Here is an 18,118-nt window from a genome sequence, read left to right on the forward strand (position 1 = left end):
TCAGACGCTGACAGGATCATGGCCTATCAACAGTGCAGTTCATCATTATATAGCGGATGGGATTGGTAAAGATTTAACAAATGTAATGCATAGGTATCTGAAAATTTTTATTCTTTATAGAGGTCTCAAACCCTTCTATAAATAATATCTGGAATTCCGTTAAATCTGCCATTTAGCCACCTGTAGCACTATGTACAAAATTTAGTTCTTGTGGTATGACACATCTCAAAACTGACAAAACTGTTTACATAAGAAACAACAATTTAAGAGTCCTACTACTGCTCCTCCACCCCTCTCCCCCAACCCACCCCCAACGAACACCTGTGCTGCCGTGCAAATATGGAACTGATGAGTTGAGGTGGGGCACATTCAACACCATACAGGATCTCAATAGCCCCACTCAACCAGGATCTGCTTAGGTACTCAGATCACACAACCACATCATGTTCCTCAGATCAGGATGTGAGGTTGTCTGAAGCAAAGCAATTATCCACTAGATAGGGCAACAATTTCAGGAGCATCACAGACTGTCAGAAAGGCAACCATTGTTGCATCTTTCCTTGACACAGCTGCAGAGATATGCACACAAAGAGTGATGTGCTTACTGATAATACTGGAGACTACTGTGATACCATGTAGTCTTTTGTGACGAGTTCCAGTTCATCAGAGTAGCATCGTAACTGATTTATAATCACGTGGAGCCACCGACAAGAACAAATTGCACATTCCATTTGTCATAGGAGCTCATTACCTAATGTGATGATAGGGAACATCATTGGATACAGAACACAAACACGTCTGGTTTGCATAGCCAGTAGTTTGGACAGCAGTCGTTATGCTTCTGATGTATTAAGGCTGATAGCTGTGGCCTATTTTCAAGGTCTCCAAGATGTCCCTCACAAAATAACTGTAGTTTGCATGCTGCCTGTGTTGCCCTGAAAGGCTTCAACAATGAGGATGTTTGACTGACGCCTTGGCCAGTACATTCTCCAGATTTCTCTCCAATGGAAAACATCATGTTGTGGCTTGTCAAGAGAGATTGGCACACCACCAATCATCTATCACTATGATTGATGAACTCTGGCATTGAGTTGACACAGTGTGGAATGACGTACCTGAACCTCTCATCCAAGCTCCTCTAGGTACGATTATCAAACACCCATAAACCACAGTCTGCATAGCCCCTCCTCCCCTCACCCCAAAAAAATAGTTAGACCTCCCCAACTCCCACAAACCTGTGAACTGCCACTCCCATACTTCCTCTTTCTAAACTGAGACTATCAATTTACATCACAAACCCAGACCTTCACCCCCCCCCCCCAACTTCCCCCTAAGCTTAACATACACTGAACATACTTCCCCACAAAAAGAAAACCAATCAAGCACAATTCTCACTCACTCCACTCCCACACGCACAAAAATTTAAAGAGGGCTGACAAAAAATAATAAGTCAGCAAAACAATCTCCATCACGGCAAATCTAAATCTCTCAAACCAGGTTCCATGCCAAAATCGATTTCCAAATATTATCAAGGCGGCACCTCCACGTGTTTAAATCCCAGATATGAAAGTCCAGGACTCTGGTCAACTTCATATTCTCACCACAAACGTGACGTCTGACATATTCAGCAATCAATACAAACAGCTGTAAGAATTTAATCTCAGTCATCGTGTCTTCACGACAGAGTAATTGTTGAATATATCAATCACACCCATCACTAACAAAAAACAACACAACACCTATCACACCTAGCAAAAAACTCAAACACACAAAACACAGAACTAATAAATCGAAGTAATTCTCTGGTGACAAAACATACTCTTCCAGGACAAAGTTCATGCAATGATTACCCTGGATCAAATGGCCAACTACCAAACCTAAACATTCACCACGAGTGTGCACCACCAAATACTACAACACAACATATACAAACACGAATCAACTCAAAAACATTGCACCACATAGATGTCAAGTAATTCAGATAGGAAGAGAATAGGAGCTTCAAAAAGTGTGATGGTACAGAAGCTTGATTCAATCTATCTTCATTAATTATTTATTAATTTAATTAATTCATTAACCTACAGGTTAGGTATGGAGATCAAATAATTAATGAAGAAAGATTGAATCAAGCTGCAAAAAAAGAAATTTGTGGCATAACATGGGTAAAAAAAAAACGGATTGGTTGATGAAACACCACTTGGAATATCAAAGAATCGTCAATTTGGTAATTAGGGGAGGGGGAGTGGAAGATTGGAAGTTAAAACGGATTTAGGTTCCAGTAGTTATCCGGAGATTATGAGGCCTGCACAGGATACATTAGTGTGGGGAGCTGCATCAAACCAGTGTTGAGACAGAATACCACTACAGATTATAAGCATAAATTGAAGGAAGATCTTTCAGTACAAATGAAAACACAAGCTTTTCATCATTTCGCCCAACATTCAAAAACACAAATACTTAAATAGCACTTACTCTGATTTAGTAACAATGAATTTCACAGGCATAAGATAATTCAACATACAGGGGCTACTGTATAAATTTTAGTCATTGTTATTATATATCAATCAACTTACCGTTGTTAACCATAATACCATATTCTTCAAGAAGAAAATTGATATTTGTATGGAATGCCTTTTCACCACCTTCGCCAAGCATTACTAACATATATCCTCCGGAATCCAAAAATTTCTTCATGCAGTTGAATTCTGCTTCTGAGAACTTTTCTCGGGGTCCAGACAAAACGAATACAGAAGTATCCGATAGTGCAACGTCGGTTATTTCTTCCTTATTCCTGAATGTCAAAATACAGCAATACGAAACTATTAAAACTTACTTCAGGTACGATCTAAATATTCCGAATTTACTTACAGCATAACCTTCCATGTCCCCTTCAGCTTACGATGCAGCGTCCTATAATTGTCTGTTAACTTAAACAATTCATTCTTACAAGAATTGAAAAGGATGGTGTTGTTGCTCCTATCTTTCACGCCAGTTGAGAGATCCTTAGAAGGAAAGAAAGACATTAATAATTGAAAAGTTTGACCTGCCTTTTATATGAATTACAACTTCCGTTACTGAATGGTAGTGTTAAGAATGTTCAGTTTGACATTTTATCATGCGTTTGTTTACCTCTGAGGGCGCCATACTTTGGTTTACACTTTCCGATCTTCACATGTTCACATGCCAGTGGCTTCGTTCAGTTTTAGCTTTAAAGCATATCGATATGATTCGATCTGGGCCGTAGTTTCTACTTTAGACTGTGGTTTCTACTTTCTTATATATGAGCAAATATTATACGTTTGTGTTGATTAACGGTGTGAATTACCTGAAGAACATAGCTTTCATGCTACTGCATATATGCTTTGATACAAAAAAATCCACTGGTTGATTCGTCTTCTGCAGATTTGTCACCATCTCTGATACTGTAAGCCAACAACGACAACCCAACGTCAACAAGCATGCGTTTGTGTTTGTGTTGATTTTGATAGCGACGCCGCGGAAAGTTACAGTGTTTGAAAGCAGTACTTGTAATTTTCTGTCAGTATACGTTGTAACGATGGTAGATTTCTATAGCAATATTGAAGAATTGCAGAATTACTTCAAAACACACAATAAAACACGAGAATATCAGGCACATTCTTCTAAAGTGCATTCTGTTGGTTGGAGTTGCGATGGAAGACGATTAGCATCTGGCTCTTTTGATAAATGTGTGTCAATATTTACCTTGGATAGAGACAGACTAGTAAGTTCAAACTAATGATTGTTTGATTATAGTAGATCTAAGGTGTCTGTTTGATGTGCTGTAGTTAGAGGAGGAGATTAGTGTTTTACGTCCCGTCGACAATGAGGTCATTAGAGTCGGAGCACAAGCTCGCATTATGGAAGAATTGGGAAGGAAATCGGCTGTGCCCTTTCAAAGGAACCATCCTGACATTTGCCTGAAACTATTTAGGGAAATCAAGGAATACTTAAATCAGGGTGGCCGGAGACGGGTTTGAACTGTCGTCCTCCGGAATGCGAGTTCAGTGTGCTAACCACTGCGCCCCTCCGCTCAGTCTGCTGCAGTTCGACTATGATGCGGTTCATAGTACAAAATTTTATCAGTTTCAGTTAAAGTTAAATTGAAGTATAATTGTCAAATAGGTACTGGTCACTGCTTAATAGTTCGTTACTCATTGTATATGAAGCACCTTAACGTGCATGGGTACAAACATCCAGTGTTTTTCGAGACCGATCGTTGCCTTGTATATAGTGATGTAGACATGTTAGTTACCGAACCGACCCATTTATTATATATTCTGTAATTATTCCTATTAATGCCAGCCGTATTTTTTAATGCTAATAGCTTTTGACGTGTTCATTGCAGCTTTCTATGCAACTGCTCTTTAATAATAGTCTTTGTTGTAATACAGCCCCCCCCCCCCACTCCAATTAATAAATTGTCATAAGGTAGACGTTCAGTTTTATAAGAACACTTTGTCTGCAGTTTCTCATGTGCACTATATACACTTAATTTGTTTCTGAGTTATTCTACATCAAGTGAATTAGTGGTCCCCAGGTGACCATCTCCAACCTGAATGAAATTTTGAACAGGTACAATCAGGAGAGTAATCGATAGATAAGATTAGATTAGGTTAGTACTTGTTCCATAGATCATGAATTTGACACTACGTAATGATGTGGAACGTGTCAGGTTAATAAAAGGTGTCTATCCAAGATATTACATGTTGTTGTTGTGGTCTTCAGTCCTGAGACTGGTTTGATGCAGCTCTCCATGCTACTCTATCCTGTGCAAGCTTCTTCATCTCCCAGTACCTACTGCAACCTACATCCTTCTGAATCTGCTTAGTGTATTCATCTCTTGGTCTCCCCCTACGATTTTTACCCTCCACGCTGCCCTCCAATACTAAATTGGTAATCCCTTGATGCCTCAGAACATGTCCTACCAACCGATCCCTTCTTCTGGTCAAGTTGTGCCACAAACTTCTCTTCTCCCCAATCCTATTCAATACTTCCTCATTAGTTATGTGATCTACCCATCTAATCTTCAGCATTCTTCTGTAGCACCACATTTCGAAAGCTTCTATTCTCTTCTTGTCCAAACTATTTACCGTCCATGTTTCACTTCCATACATGGCTACACTCCATACAAATACTTTCAGAAATGACTTCCTGACACTTAAATCTATACTCAATGTTAACAAATTTCTCTTCTTGAGAAACGCTTTCCTTGCCATTGCCAGTCTACATTTTATATCCTCTCTACTTCGACCGTCATCAGTTATTTTGCTCCCCAAATAGCAAAACTCCTTTACTACTTTAAGTGTCTCATTTCCTAATCTAATTCCCTCAGCATCACCCGACTTAATTCGACTACATTCCATTATCCTCGTTTTGCTTTTGTTGATGTTCATCTTATATCCTCCTTTCAAGACACTGTCCATTCCGTTCAACTGCTCTTCCAGGTCCTTTGCTGTCTCTGACAGAATTACAATGTCATCGGCAAACCTCAAGGTTTTTATTTCTTCTCCATGGATTTTAATACCTACTCCGAATTTTTCTTTTGTTTCCTTTACTGCTTGCTCAATATACAGATTGAATAACATCGGGGAGAGGCTACAACCCTGTCTTACTCCCTTCCCAACCACTGCTTCCCTTTCATGTCCCTCGACTCTTATAACTGCCATCTGCTTTCTGTACAAATTGTAAATAGCCTTTCGCTCCCTGTATTTTACCCCTGCCACCTTTAGAATTTGAAAGAGAGTATTCCAGTCAACATTGTCAAAAGCTTTCTTTAAGTCTACAAATGCTAGAAACGTAGGTTTGCCTTTCCTTAATCTTTCTTTTAAGATAAGTCGTAAGGTCAGTATTGCCTCACGTGTTCCAGTATTTCTACGGAATCCAAACTGATCTTCCCCGAGGTCGGCTTCTACTAGTTTTTCCATTCGTCTGTAAAGAATTCGTGTTAGTATTTTGCAGCTGTGGCTTATTAAACTGATTGTTCGGTAATTTCACATCTGTCAACACCTGCTTTCTTTGGGATTGGAATTATTATATTCTTCTTGAAGTCTGAGGGTATTTCGCCTGTTTCATACATCTTGCTCACCAGATGGTAGAGTTTTGTCAGGACTGGCTGTCCCAAGGCCGTCAGTAGTTCCAATGGAATGTTGTCTACTCCGGGGGCCTTGTTTCGACTCAGGTCTTTCAGTGCTCTGTCAAACTCTTCACGCAGTATCGTATCTCCCATTTCATCTTCATCTACATCCTCTTCCATTTCCATAATATTGTCCTCAAGTACATCTCCCTTGTATAGACCCTCTATATACTCCTTCCACCTTTCTGCTTTCCCTTCCCTGCTTAGAACTGGGTTTCCATCTGAGCTCTTGATGTTCATAGAAGTGGTTCTCTTATCTCCAAAGGTCTCTTTAATTTTCCTGTAGGCAGTATCTATCTTACCCCTTGTGAGATAAGCCTCTACATCCTTACATTTGTCCTCTAACCGTCCCTGCTTAGCCATTTTGCACTTCCTGTCGATCTCAGTTTTGAGACGTTTGTATTCCTTTTTGCCTGTTTCATTTACTGCATTTTTATATTTTCTCCTTTCATCAATTAAATTCAATATTTCTTCTGTTACCCAGGGATTTCTACTAGCCCTCGTCTTTTTACTTACTTGATCCTCTGCTGCCTTCACTACTTCATCCCTCAAAGCTACCCATTCTTCTTCTACTGTATTTCTTTCCCCCATTCCTGTCAATTGTTCCCTTATGCTCTCCCTGAAACTCTGTACAACCTCTGGTTCTTTCAGTTTATCCAGGTCCCATCTCCTTAAATTCCCACCTTTTTGCAGTTTCTTCAGTTTTAATCTACAGGTCATAACCAATAGATTGTGGTCAGAGTCCACATCTGCCCCTGGAAATGTCTTACAATTTAAAACCTGCTTCCTAAATCTCTGTCTTACCATTATATAATCTATCTGATACCTTTTAGTATCTCCAGGGTTCTTCCATGTATACAACCTTCTATCATGATTCTTAAACCAAGTGTTAGCTATAATTAAGTTGTGCTCTGTGCAAAATTCTACCAGGCGGCTTCCTCTTTCATTTCTTAGCCCCAATCCATATTCACCTACTACGTCTCCTTCTCTCCCTTTTCCTACACTCGAATTCCAGTCACCCATGACTATTAAATTTTCGTCTCCCTTCACTATCTGAATAATTTCTTTTATTTCATCATACATTTCTTCAATTTCTTCGTCATCTGCAGAGCTAGTTGGCATATAAACTTGTACTACTGTAGTAGGTGTGGGCTTCGTGTCTATCTTGGCCACAATAATGCGTTCACTATGCTGCTTGTAGTAGCTTACCCGCATTTCTATTTTCCTATTCATTATTAAACCTACTCCTGCATTACCCCTATTTGACTTTGTGTTTATAACCCTGTAGTCACCTGACCAGAAGTCTTGTTCCTCCTGCCACCGAACTTCACTAATTCCCACTATATCTAATTTTAACCTATCCATTTCCCTTTTTAAATTTTCTAACCTACCTGCCCGATTAAGGGATCTGACATTCCACGCTCCGATCCGTAGGACGCCAGTTTTCTTTCTCCTGATAACGACATCCTCTTGAGTAGTCCCCGCCCGGAGATCCGAATGGGGGACTATTTTACCTCCGGAATATTTTACCCAAGAGGACGCCATCATCATTTAATCATACAGTAAAGCTGCATGCCCTCGGGAAAAATTACGGCCGTAGTTTCCCCTTGCTTTCAGCCGTTCGCAGTACCAGCACAGCAATGCCGTTTTGGTTAATGTTACAAGGCCAGATCAGTCAATCATCTAGACTGTTGCCCTTGCAACTACTGAAAAGGCTGCTGCCCCTCTTCAGGAACCACACGTTTGTCTGGCCTCTCAACAGATACCCCTCCGTTGTGGTTGTACCTACGGTACGGCCATCTGTATCGCTGAGGCACGCAAGCCTCCCCACCAACGGCAAGGTCCATGGTTCATGGACCTTGTGTTACATTACACAAAATATTACATGACAATAATTTTTCTTTTTTTTGGGTAGGGGATGGGGGAAATTATCCACTTACTATATCCAAAAATTCATCTAATGAGTAGAAGGAGTTGCCATTCAGAAATTATTTTAATTTCCTTTTGAATGCTATATGGCTATCTGTCAGAGTTTTGATGCTATTAAGTAAGTGACCAAAGACTTTTGTGGCAGCATAATTTACCCCCTTCTGAGCCAAAGTTTGACTGGTGATGTAAAGTTAATGACTGTTGTGACATCTTTTTCTATGTATATTCACAGTTTTGTTGCTTGTCAGCGAGGCCAATAAATGTGACTGCTCTGATCTATAGCTTAGCCTGAGGTCGGGGTATGTTGGAAGGTGACAGTTTGATTGTGAGTTGGTGAATCCAAAGAACGTGAAACTAAAAGAACCTGGTTGTGTTAACATGCTGAATTGTAGCTTAGCCTGGGAGTACAGAAGTGACTGATTCCACCTGTTTGCTTTGACCCATGGCGTCATCAATATGGTGGAAATGGCTATTCTAAGCGTCTCCAATATGGTGCATATGATATCACTACATACACACAGCAACAAACACAAAAATACATATAAATAAGGTAATAACCTCTCCCTCCAAAAATACAATCAAACTAACGGGACAACTGCGGGAAATTGGTGGTTTTAGGGAGTGGACAAGCTAAATATAACAGTAAAAAATACACCACGATCCCAAAACACACAAGATGACGAACAAAAAAAAAAAAGGTCAAAATCTACAGGAATCGGACTCTTCCCTTGACCTATATAGGTCAACGGCAGTTGACGATACCAAAACACCAGCGCCTTCAGTAAAAACTACAGAAATTGGAATCAGACATTTCCCTTGACCACAGCTGACAGTACTGAAACACCTATACCTACATATAAAAAAACGAAAATTGGAATCGGTCATTTCCCTTGACCTATACAGGCCTATACTATAACTAGCCTACTTATACAAAAAAACCAACAGCTACAGCTACTAAAAACAAAACCAAAACCACAGCACCTCAAAAATTAAAAACTGAAACATCCTTATGTAAATTAAAACACATTCAATACACAACAAATTCACAAAACATTACAACTTGAGAAAAATAGACCCAAAAAAACAGTTACTTACTACCAACAAATTTCAACCGGCCACCTTACACACACATACACACACACACACACACACAGATAGAGGATGCCATGAAACTCAACAAGATAGCATCTACAAACACAACCAACTCCAGCTCCGCGCTGTAATGACGTCACACACCGCAACACCCTTACGTCAGAGGGTCAAAGCAGACAGGTGGAATCGGACTCTTCCATTGACCCGCTTAGCCTATCTGAAAAACTTGCCACTGATATAACATTATCGTTGCCATGCTTTTGGTGTTTGTCACAGGTTATGCACTCCCTTTGTCACAGGCAGTGACTCATTTTGAATATTTCTCTTTATTCTACAGATGTTCCATATAGAATACAATGTTGTTTTTGTTGTTGTTGTCGTTGTTCTTGTTTTGGTGGTCTTCAGTCCTGAGACTGGTTTGATGCAGCTCTCCATGCTACTCTATCCTGTGCAAGCTTCTTTATCTCCCAATACCTACTACAACCTACATCCTTCTGAATCTGCTTAGTGTATTCATCTCTTGGTCTCCCTGTATGATTTTTACTCTCCACACTGCCCTCCAGTACTAAATTGGTGATCCCTTGATGCGACAGAACATGTCCTACCAACTGATCCCTTCTTCTAGTCAAGTTGTGCCACAAACTCCTCTTCTCCCCAATTCTATTCAGTACCTCCTCGTTAGTTATGTGATCTACCCATCTAATCTTCAGCATACTTCTGTAACACCACATTTTGAAAGCTTCTATTCTCTTTTTGTCCAAACTATTTATCGTCCATGTTTCACTTCCATACATGGCTACACTTCATACAAATACTTTCAGAAACGACTTCCTGACACTTAAATCTATACCCGATGTTATCACATTTCTCTTTTTCAGAAATGCTTTCCTTGCCATTGCCAGTCTACATTTTATTTCCTCACTACTTTGAGCATCATCAGTTATTTTGCTCCCCAAATAGCAAAACTCCTTTACTACTATAAGTGACTCATTTCCTAATCTAATTCCCTCAGCATCACTCGACTTAATTCGACTACGTTCCATTATCCTCGTTTTGCTTTTGTTGATGTTCATCTTATATCCTCCTTTCAAAAAACTGTCTATTCCGTTCAACTGCTCTTCCAAGTCCTTTGCTGTCTTTGACAGAATTACAATGTCATCGACGAACCTCTAAAGTTTTTATTTCTTCTCCATGGATTTTAATACCTACTCCAAATTTTTCTTTTGTTTCCTTTACTGCTTGCTCAATATACAGATTGAATAACATTTGGGAGAGGCCACATCCCTGTCTCACTCCCTTACCAACCACTGCTTGCCTTTCATGTCCCTCAACTCTTATAACTGCCATCTGCTTTCTGTACAAATTGTAAATAGCCTTTCGCTCCCTGTAGTTTACCCCTGCCACCGTCAAAATTGAAAGAGAGTATTCCAGTCAACATTGTCAAAAGCTTTCTCTAAGTCTACGAATGCTAGAAACGTGTGTTTGCCTTTCCTTAATCTATTTACTAAGATAAGTCGTCGGGTCAGTATTGCCTCATGTGTTCCAATATTTCTACTTAACCCAAACTGATCTTCCCCAAGGTCGGCTTCTGCCAGTTTTCCATTCGTGTGTAAAAATTTCGCGTTAGTATTTTCCAGCCGTGACTTATTAAACTGATAGTTCGGTAATTTTCATATCTGTCAACACCTGATTTCTTTGGGATTGGAATTATTATATTCTTCTTCATGTCTGATGGTAGGCCTGTTTCACCTGTCTCATACATCTTGCTCACCAGATGGTAGAGTTTTGTCAGGACTGGCTCTCCCAAGGCTGTCAGTAGTTCTAATGGAATGTTGTCTACTCCTGGGGCCTTGTTTCGACTCGGGTCTTCCAGTGCTCTGTCAAACTCTTCACGCACTATCATATCTCCCATTTCATCATCATCTACATCCTCTTCCATTCCCATAATATGGTCCTCAAGTATATTGCCCTTATACAGACCCTCTATATACTCCTTCCACCTTTCTGCTTTCCCTTCTTTGCTTAGAACTGGGTTTCCATCTGAGCTCTTGATATTCATACAATTGGTTCTCTTCTCTCCAAAGGTCTCTTTAATTTTCCTGTAGGCAGTATCTATCTCACCCCTAGTGAGATAAGCCTCTACATCCTTACGTTTGTCCTCTAGCCATCCCTGCTTGGCTATTTTGCACTTCCTGTCGATCTCATTTTTGAGACGTTTGTATTCCTTTTTTCCTGCTTCACTTGCTGCATTTTTGTATTTTCTCCTTCCATCGATTAAATTCAGTATCTCTTCTGTTACCAACCATTCTTCTTCTACTGTATTTCTTTTCCCTATTCCTGTCAATTTTTCCCTTATGCTCTCCCTGAAACTCTGTAGAACCTCTGGTTCTTTCAGTTTATCCAGGTTCCATCTCCTTAAATTCCCACCTTTTTGTAGTTTCTTCTGTTTTAAACTACAGTTCATAAGCAATAGATTGTGGTCAGAGTCCACATCTGCCCCTGGAAATGTCTTACAATTTAAAACCTGCTTCCTAAATCTCTGTCTTACCATTATATAATCTATCTGATACCTTCTAGTATCTCCAGTCTTCTTCCATATATACAACCTCCTTTTATGATTCTTGAACCAAGTGTTAGCTATGATGAAGTTATGCTCTGTGCAAAATTCTACCAGGTGGCTTCCTCTTTCATTTCTTACCCCCAATCCATATGCACCTACTACGTTTCCTTCTCTTCCTTTTCCTACTATCGAATTCCAGTCACCCATGACTATCAAATTTTCGTCTCCCTTCACTATCTGAATAATTTCTTTTATCTCATCATACATTTCTTCGTCATCTGCAGAGTTAGTTGGCATATAAACTTGTACTACTGTAGTAGGCGTGGGCTTCATGTCTATCTTGGCCACAATAATGTGTTCACTATGCTGTTTGTAGTAGCTTACCCGCACTCCTAGTTTTTTATTCATTATTAAACCCGTATCTGATTTTGTATTTATTACCCTGTATTCACTTGGGCAAAAGTTTTGCTCCTCCTGCCACCAAACTTCACTAATTCCCACTATATCTAACTTTAACCTATCCATTTCGCTTTTTAAAGTTTCTAACCTGCCTACCCGATTAAGGGATCTGACATTCCACACTCCGATCCATAGAATTCCAGTTTTCTTTCTCCTGATAACAACGTCCTCTTGAGTAGTCCCTGCCCGGAAATCCAAATGGAGGACTATTTTACCTCTAGAATATTTTACCCAAGAGGATGCCATCATCATTTAACCATACAGTAAAGCTGCAAGCACTCGGGAAAAATTACGGCTGTAGTTTCCCCTTGCTTTCAGCCATTCGCAGAACCAGCACAGCAAGGCCGTTTTGGTTAGTGTTACAAGGCCAGATCGGTCAGTGATCCAGACTGTTGCCCCCGCACTACTGAAAAGCTGCTGCCCCTCTTCAGGAACCACACGTTTGCCTGGCCTCTCAACAGATACCGCTCCGTTGTGGTTGTACCTATGGTACTGCTATCTGTATCACTGAGGGGGGGGGGGGGGGGCATAGAATACAATAAGGTGTACAAAATTTGATCTCAGCATATGAAAATTTTCACATTGTATCAGGTGTTCGATAGGTGGCTGCAAAGTGGACTAGGATCTATAGGGATACCCTGGCCAGAAATCTTGAGTGTTTTGTCAGACCAATGTGTAGCATAGCCCAAGATCTTGGTCAAATTGGCAGGTGACAATTTGGGCGTCGGTTAACAGAGCAGAATTTTGTTTGAGCCCTATGGCATTTTGTATTCAACACACTGCTGAAATTTTAAGTCAGTGTCATTCACCATTTTGATGCAACATGAGGTCAATGTAGGGGAAAAATTAATACAACAATTTTTCAACTGTTTTGTGGCTGCCCTTATTTTGAACAAACTTAAAGTATACAGAGTGCTCTTTAGTAGTTCTGCAGCTAGGTGTGCTCAATAATTATGACGTTTCTGGAAAATGAACAGCTCTATAAAAATCAACATTTATTTCACAAACAGAGATTCTGTGAAACTCAGCTTGGTCTGTTCCTCCATGAGATCCACAGCACAGTGGACAACGGTGCTCAGGTTGATGCCATGTTCCTTGATTTCAGTAAGGCATTTGACACCATCCTGCATTGCCATTTAATGAAAAAAGAAGAATCTTAAGGAAATTTAAGTCATCCACAAAAGAAGTGGCTTGTAAGGCGCTTGTTCACCCAATTCTTGGGTATTGTTCATCTATATGGGATCCCTATCAGGTAGGTCTGATAGAGGAGATAGAAAAGGTCCAACAAATAGTGGCCTGTTTTGTCGCGGGATCTTTTAGCTGGCAAGAGAGCATTACAGAGATGCTAAACAAACTCCACTGGCAGACGTTACAAGAGAGGTGTTGTGCATCATGGAGAGATTTACTATTGAAATTTCGGAACAGCATTTTTCATGAGGAGTCGGACAATATATTACTTCTCCCCACATACATCTCGCGTATTGACCACAAGGAGAATATCCGAGAAATTAGAGCCAATACAGATGCTTACTGACAATCATTTTCCCACGCAATATTCGCGAGTGGAACAGGGTTGGAGGGATCAGATAGTGGTACTGAAAGTACCCTCCACCACACACCATTAGGTGGCTTGCAGAGTATGATGTAGATGTAGTTGTAGAGATGCTTGTTATCATCTCTGCCAAAGGACAGCAGTTATTTATTATTATTTTAGAAGTTATTAACTAATAATCAAACTATCAAAAAAAATTATCAGTTGTGTGTATACTTTTATGTTGTATAACTATATGCTATCACATTGTATTTTTATTTTTGTTTAATTATAAAGAGTAGATGATTTTGTACCAGAAAATATTTTGTTTGTTTTTGCATTCTCTCAGGATAAATTTTTAAGAAAATAGTTGGAGGGTAATACTGTCAAGTATTTCCAAAGTATAATTGTATTTCATGTTTGATAGATGTTTTAGATTTATACTACAGGGTCTTCCAGGAGGAATGTTCAATACTTAGGGTTATGACAGGAATGATTTCAACTAAAAATGTGTAGTAACGCTGGGCATACCTTAGTGAGCTATGAGTGCTTCGTTGCTTCTTCATGTTTGTCACTGTGAAGCAAATATCTTCTACTGCAAACTCTTTGCTTTCCATATTGTGGGAGGAGGTGGCACAGATCATAACAAGAAAAGATTGTCTGGTAAAAAGGGCTTTGAAATGCAAACCTTAAGATCTCTTAGAATTAGTGAAGTGTGGTGGCAGGAGGAACAGAACTTCTGGTCAGGTGAATACACGGTTATAAATATATTATCAGATAGGGGTAATACAGAAGTGAGTTTAATCATGAATAAAAAACAGGGGAATACAGGTAAGCTACTATGAACAGCATAGTGATCACATTATCATAGTCAAGATAGACATGAAGCCACCACCTACCACAGTTAGTACAAGACTGTATGCCAACTAGCTCCACAGATGGTCATGAGACTGAAGAAATGTATGATGAGACAGAAGAAATTATTCAGATAGTTACAGCAGACGAAAAGTTAATTGTGATGAGGGACTGGAATTCGATAATAGGAAAGTGAAGAGAAGGAAAAATAGTAGCTGAATAGGACTGGTGGAAAGTGATGAAAGAGGAATCCACCTGGTAGAATTTTACACAGAGTATAACATAATCATCGCTGACACTTGGTTTTATAATAATAAAAGAAAGATGTATATGTGGAAGAGATCTGGAGACATGGGAAGTTTTCAGATTGATTATGTAATGATTAGACAGAGATTGAGGAACCAGATCTTGAATTGTAAGACATTTACAGGGACAAATGTGGTCTCTGACACCAATTTATTGGTTATGAACTGTAGATTAAAACTTAAGAAATTGCAAAAAGGTAGAAGATTAAGGAGATGGGACTTGATAAGTTGAAAGAACCAGAGGTTGTTGAGAATTTCATAGGGAGCATTAGACAACAGTTGACTAGAACAGGGGAAAGGAATATAGTAGAAGATGAATGGGTAGCTTTAAGAAATGAAATAGTGAAGGCACTAGAGGATCAATAAGTAAAAAGAATAGGCCTAGTAGATATCCTTGGATAACACAAGAGATATTCGATTTAATTCAGGAAAGGAGAAAATTTTAAAATGCAGCAAATGAAACAGGCAGAAGGGAGTACAAGCACTGAAAAAATGAGACTGAAAGGAAGTGCAAAATGGCTTAAGCAGGAATGGCTAGAGGACAAATGTAAAGATTTAGAAGCATATTTCACTTGGGGAAAGATATATACCACATACAGGAAAATTAAAAAGGCCTTCAGGAAAAAGAGAAGCGGCTGTATGAATAACAAGAGCTCAGATGGAAGATGAGTCCTAAGCAAAAAAGGTAAAGCTGAAAGGTGGAAAGAATATATTGAGTACCTACACAAGGAAGATGAACTTGAAGGCAATATTACAGAAAGGAAAGTGGACGTAGATGAAGATGGGAGAGGAGATATAATACTGCAAGGAGAATTTCACAGAGCTCTGAAAGATCTAAGCCGAAACAAGGCCCCAGGGGTAGATGATATTCTGTCGGCTCTACTGATAGCCAGCCATGACAAAACTTTTCCATCTGGTATGCAAGATGTGTGAGACAGGCAAAATAGCCTCAGACTTCAAGAAGAATGTAGTAATTCCGATTCCAAAGCAAGCAGTTGCTGAGAGGTGTGAAATTATCGAACTATCAGTTTAATAAGTTATGATTGCAAAATACTAACACAAAATCTTTACAGATGACTGGAAAACTGGTAGAAGTCAATCTCAGGGAAGATCAATTTGGATTCCTGAAAAATGTGGGAACATGCGAGGCAATACTGACCTTACAACTTGTCTTAGAAGATGGATTAAGGAAAGACAAACCTACATTTATAGTATTTTTAGACTTAAAGAAATCTTTTGACAATGTTGACTGGAATACTCTCTTGGAAATTGTGAAGGTAGCAGGGGTAAAATACAGTAAGCGAAAGGGTATTTGCAAGTCATACAGAAATTAGACAGCGGTTATAAGAGTCAGGGAGTATGAAAGGGAGGAAGGGAGTGAGACAGGACTGTAGCCTATCCCTGGTGTTGTTCTGTCTGTATATTGAAAAAGCAGTAAAGGAAACAACAAAAAAAAGAGTAGGAATTAAAGTTCTTTGAAAGAAATAAAAACTTTGAGATTTGCCCATGACATTGCAATTCTGTCAGATGCAGCAAAGGGCTTGGAAGAGCAGTTTAACAGAATGGACAGTGTCTTGAAAGGAGGATATAAGATGAACATCAACAAAAGCAAAACAAGGACAATGGAATTTAGTCAAATAAAATTCGGGTGATGCTAAGGGAATTAGGTTAGGAAATGAGACAGCTAAAGTAGTAAATGTGTTTTGCTTTTTGGGCAGCAAAATAACTGACAATGGCCGAAGGAGAGAGGATATAAAATGTAGACTGGCAATGGCAAAAAAATCATTTCTGAAGAAGAGAAATTTGTTAACATTGAATATAGATGTAAGTGTCAGGGAGTCTTTTGTGAAAGTACTTGAATGGAATGTAGCCATGTATGGAAGTGAAACATGGACAATAAATAGTTTAGACAAGAAGAGAATGAAAGTTTTTGAAATGCAGTGCTACAGAAGAATGCTGAAGATGAGATGGGTAGATCACATAAGTAATGAGGAGGTACTGAATAGAATTGGGGAGAAGAGGAATTTGTGGCACAACCTGACTAAAAGAAGGGATCAGTTGGTAGGACACATTCGGAGGCATCAAGGGATCACCAAATTAGTATTCGAGGGAGGCATGGAGGGTAAAAATAATAGAGGGAGACCAAGAGATGAATAAACTAAGCAGATTCAGAAGGATCTTTCCTTGCAGTAAGTGTACATAATTGCTGGATCTTTATTATTCATGTCAGTATGTAAGGCGATTTTAGTTTTATTTATGAACAAGATGTAAGTGAATTTTTTTACTTCTTTCATGGGAGCACGAAGTGCAGTTTGTGATCTGAGCACTGCAGCGGCCAGGCATGGCTTGTTCCCCCTGCACATCTCCCCATCCTGTGGCAGTCTTGTGTGGGCGCCAGGCTTCCTCTGCTCCCTCTTCCTAAATGTATCAACTTAACATTTAACGTGCTGTAATTTTTGATACATACTAGTATTTTTACTTTTTATGTGTATCTAGCAGAACCATTGTTACCAAGAAATTAGTCTCTTTCGAGTTGAAGAACGCACTGAGTAGTTTGTTGTCAATTAACTTGTCTGGCCTGCAATAAAAATAGAATGTTGTGTCTACTAGGCAGCATCAGTGTGTTATAGCACAGGGTTGTCTAAGTAAAATTATTCAGTGGTAGACTAGTAGATCCAGATGTTTGCCCTGACTTCACATTTGGTTGTTTGGCTAATTGAGAGTGTGATCATCCTTTATTTGTATTGCCTCCGTAGATGCGTGACCAACATACCTGACAGGCATGCGGAAGAGCCAAGCAGAGACCAGTTGAGAAGCAGCAGCCCAATGGTCTCGGTAGCTGACGACGACTCAGAAAGCAATGAGATGAAACTCCATACTGCATCCAACTGATGCCATGTGGCAGAGGATGAAACAGTGGCCAATTGGTATTGTGTTGCCCTCTGGGCCAAATTCTGAAGTTAGCCTACTTTCATCAGGCCTGTTTACGTACCAACAGTTTATTGATCCACTTTTATAGTGGAACATTGCTTCTCACGCAATTTGAATTTTTGCAAAAAGCACTGCTGCAATCCTTTTTCAAAAACAAATATTGTCATTAAAATAGATGATGTGCTCTTGATAAAGCAAGAGCACCTGAATTTAAAAAATTCACCTGCAGTTATGCTCAGTTTGCCAGAATGCAGTTCATAAGAAACTTGCTGCTCTGTTATCCTCTTCAAAGGATTCAAATG

General features: G+C 39.5%; 2 protein-coding genes across 2 annotated transcripts in view; one reads left to right on the plus strand and one right to left on the minus strand.

Moving 5' to 3' along the window:
- Positions 1-3,175, minus strand: part of LOC126092274 (intraflagellar transport protein 52 homolog) — a 68,300-nt gene extending 65,125 nt beyond the window's left edge. Inside the window, exons 1-3 of the mRNA XM_049907791.1 lie at positions 3,130-3,175; positions 2,869-3,002; positions 2,574-2,791 (exon numbers count right to left, since the gene is read on the minus strand). Coding sequence (XP_049763748.1) covers positions 2,574-2,791; positions 2,869-3,002; positions 3,130-3,144 — 367 coding nt within the window. The 5' untranslated portion in view covers positions 3,145-3,175. The remainder of the gene's footprint in view (positions 1-2,573; positions 2,792-2,868; positions 3,003-3,129) is intronic.
- A 229-nt stretch (positions 3,176-3,404) lies between these two features.
- LOC126092276 (THO complex subunit 3) overlaps positions 3,405-18,118 on the plus strand; it is a 54,603-nt gene continuing 39,889 nt past the window's right edge. Inside the window, exon 1 of the mRNA XM_049907792.1 lies at positions 3,405-3,742. Coding sequence (XP_049763749.1) covers positions 3,557-3,742 — 186 coding nt within the window. The 5' untranslated portion in view covers positions 3,405-3,556. The remainder of the gene's footprint in view (positions 3,743-18,118) is intronic.

The sequence above is a fragment of the Schistocerca cancellata genome, chromosome 7, assembly GCF_023864275.1.
Source record: "Schistocerca cancellata isolate TAMUIC-IGC-003103 chromosome 7, iqSchCanc2.1, whole genome shotgun sequence".
In the NCBI taxonomy this organism is placed as follows: domain Eukaryota; kingdom Metazoa; phylum Arthropoda; class Insecta; order Orthoptera; family Acrididae; genus Schistocerca; species Schistocerca cancellata.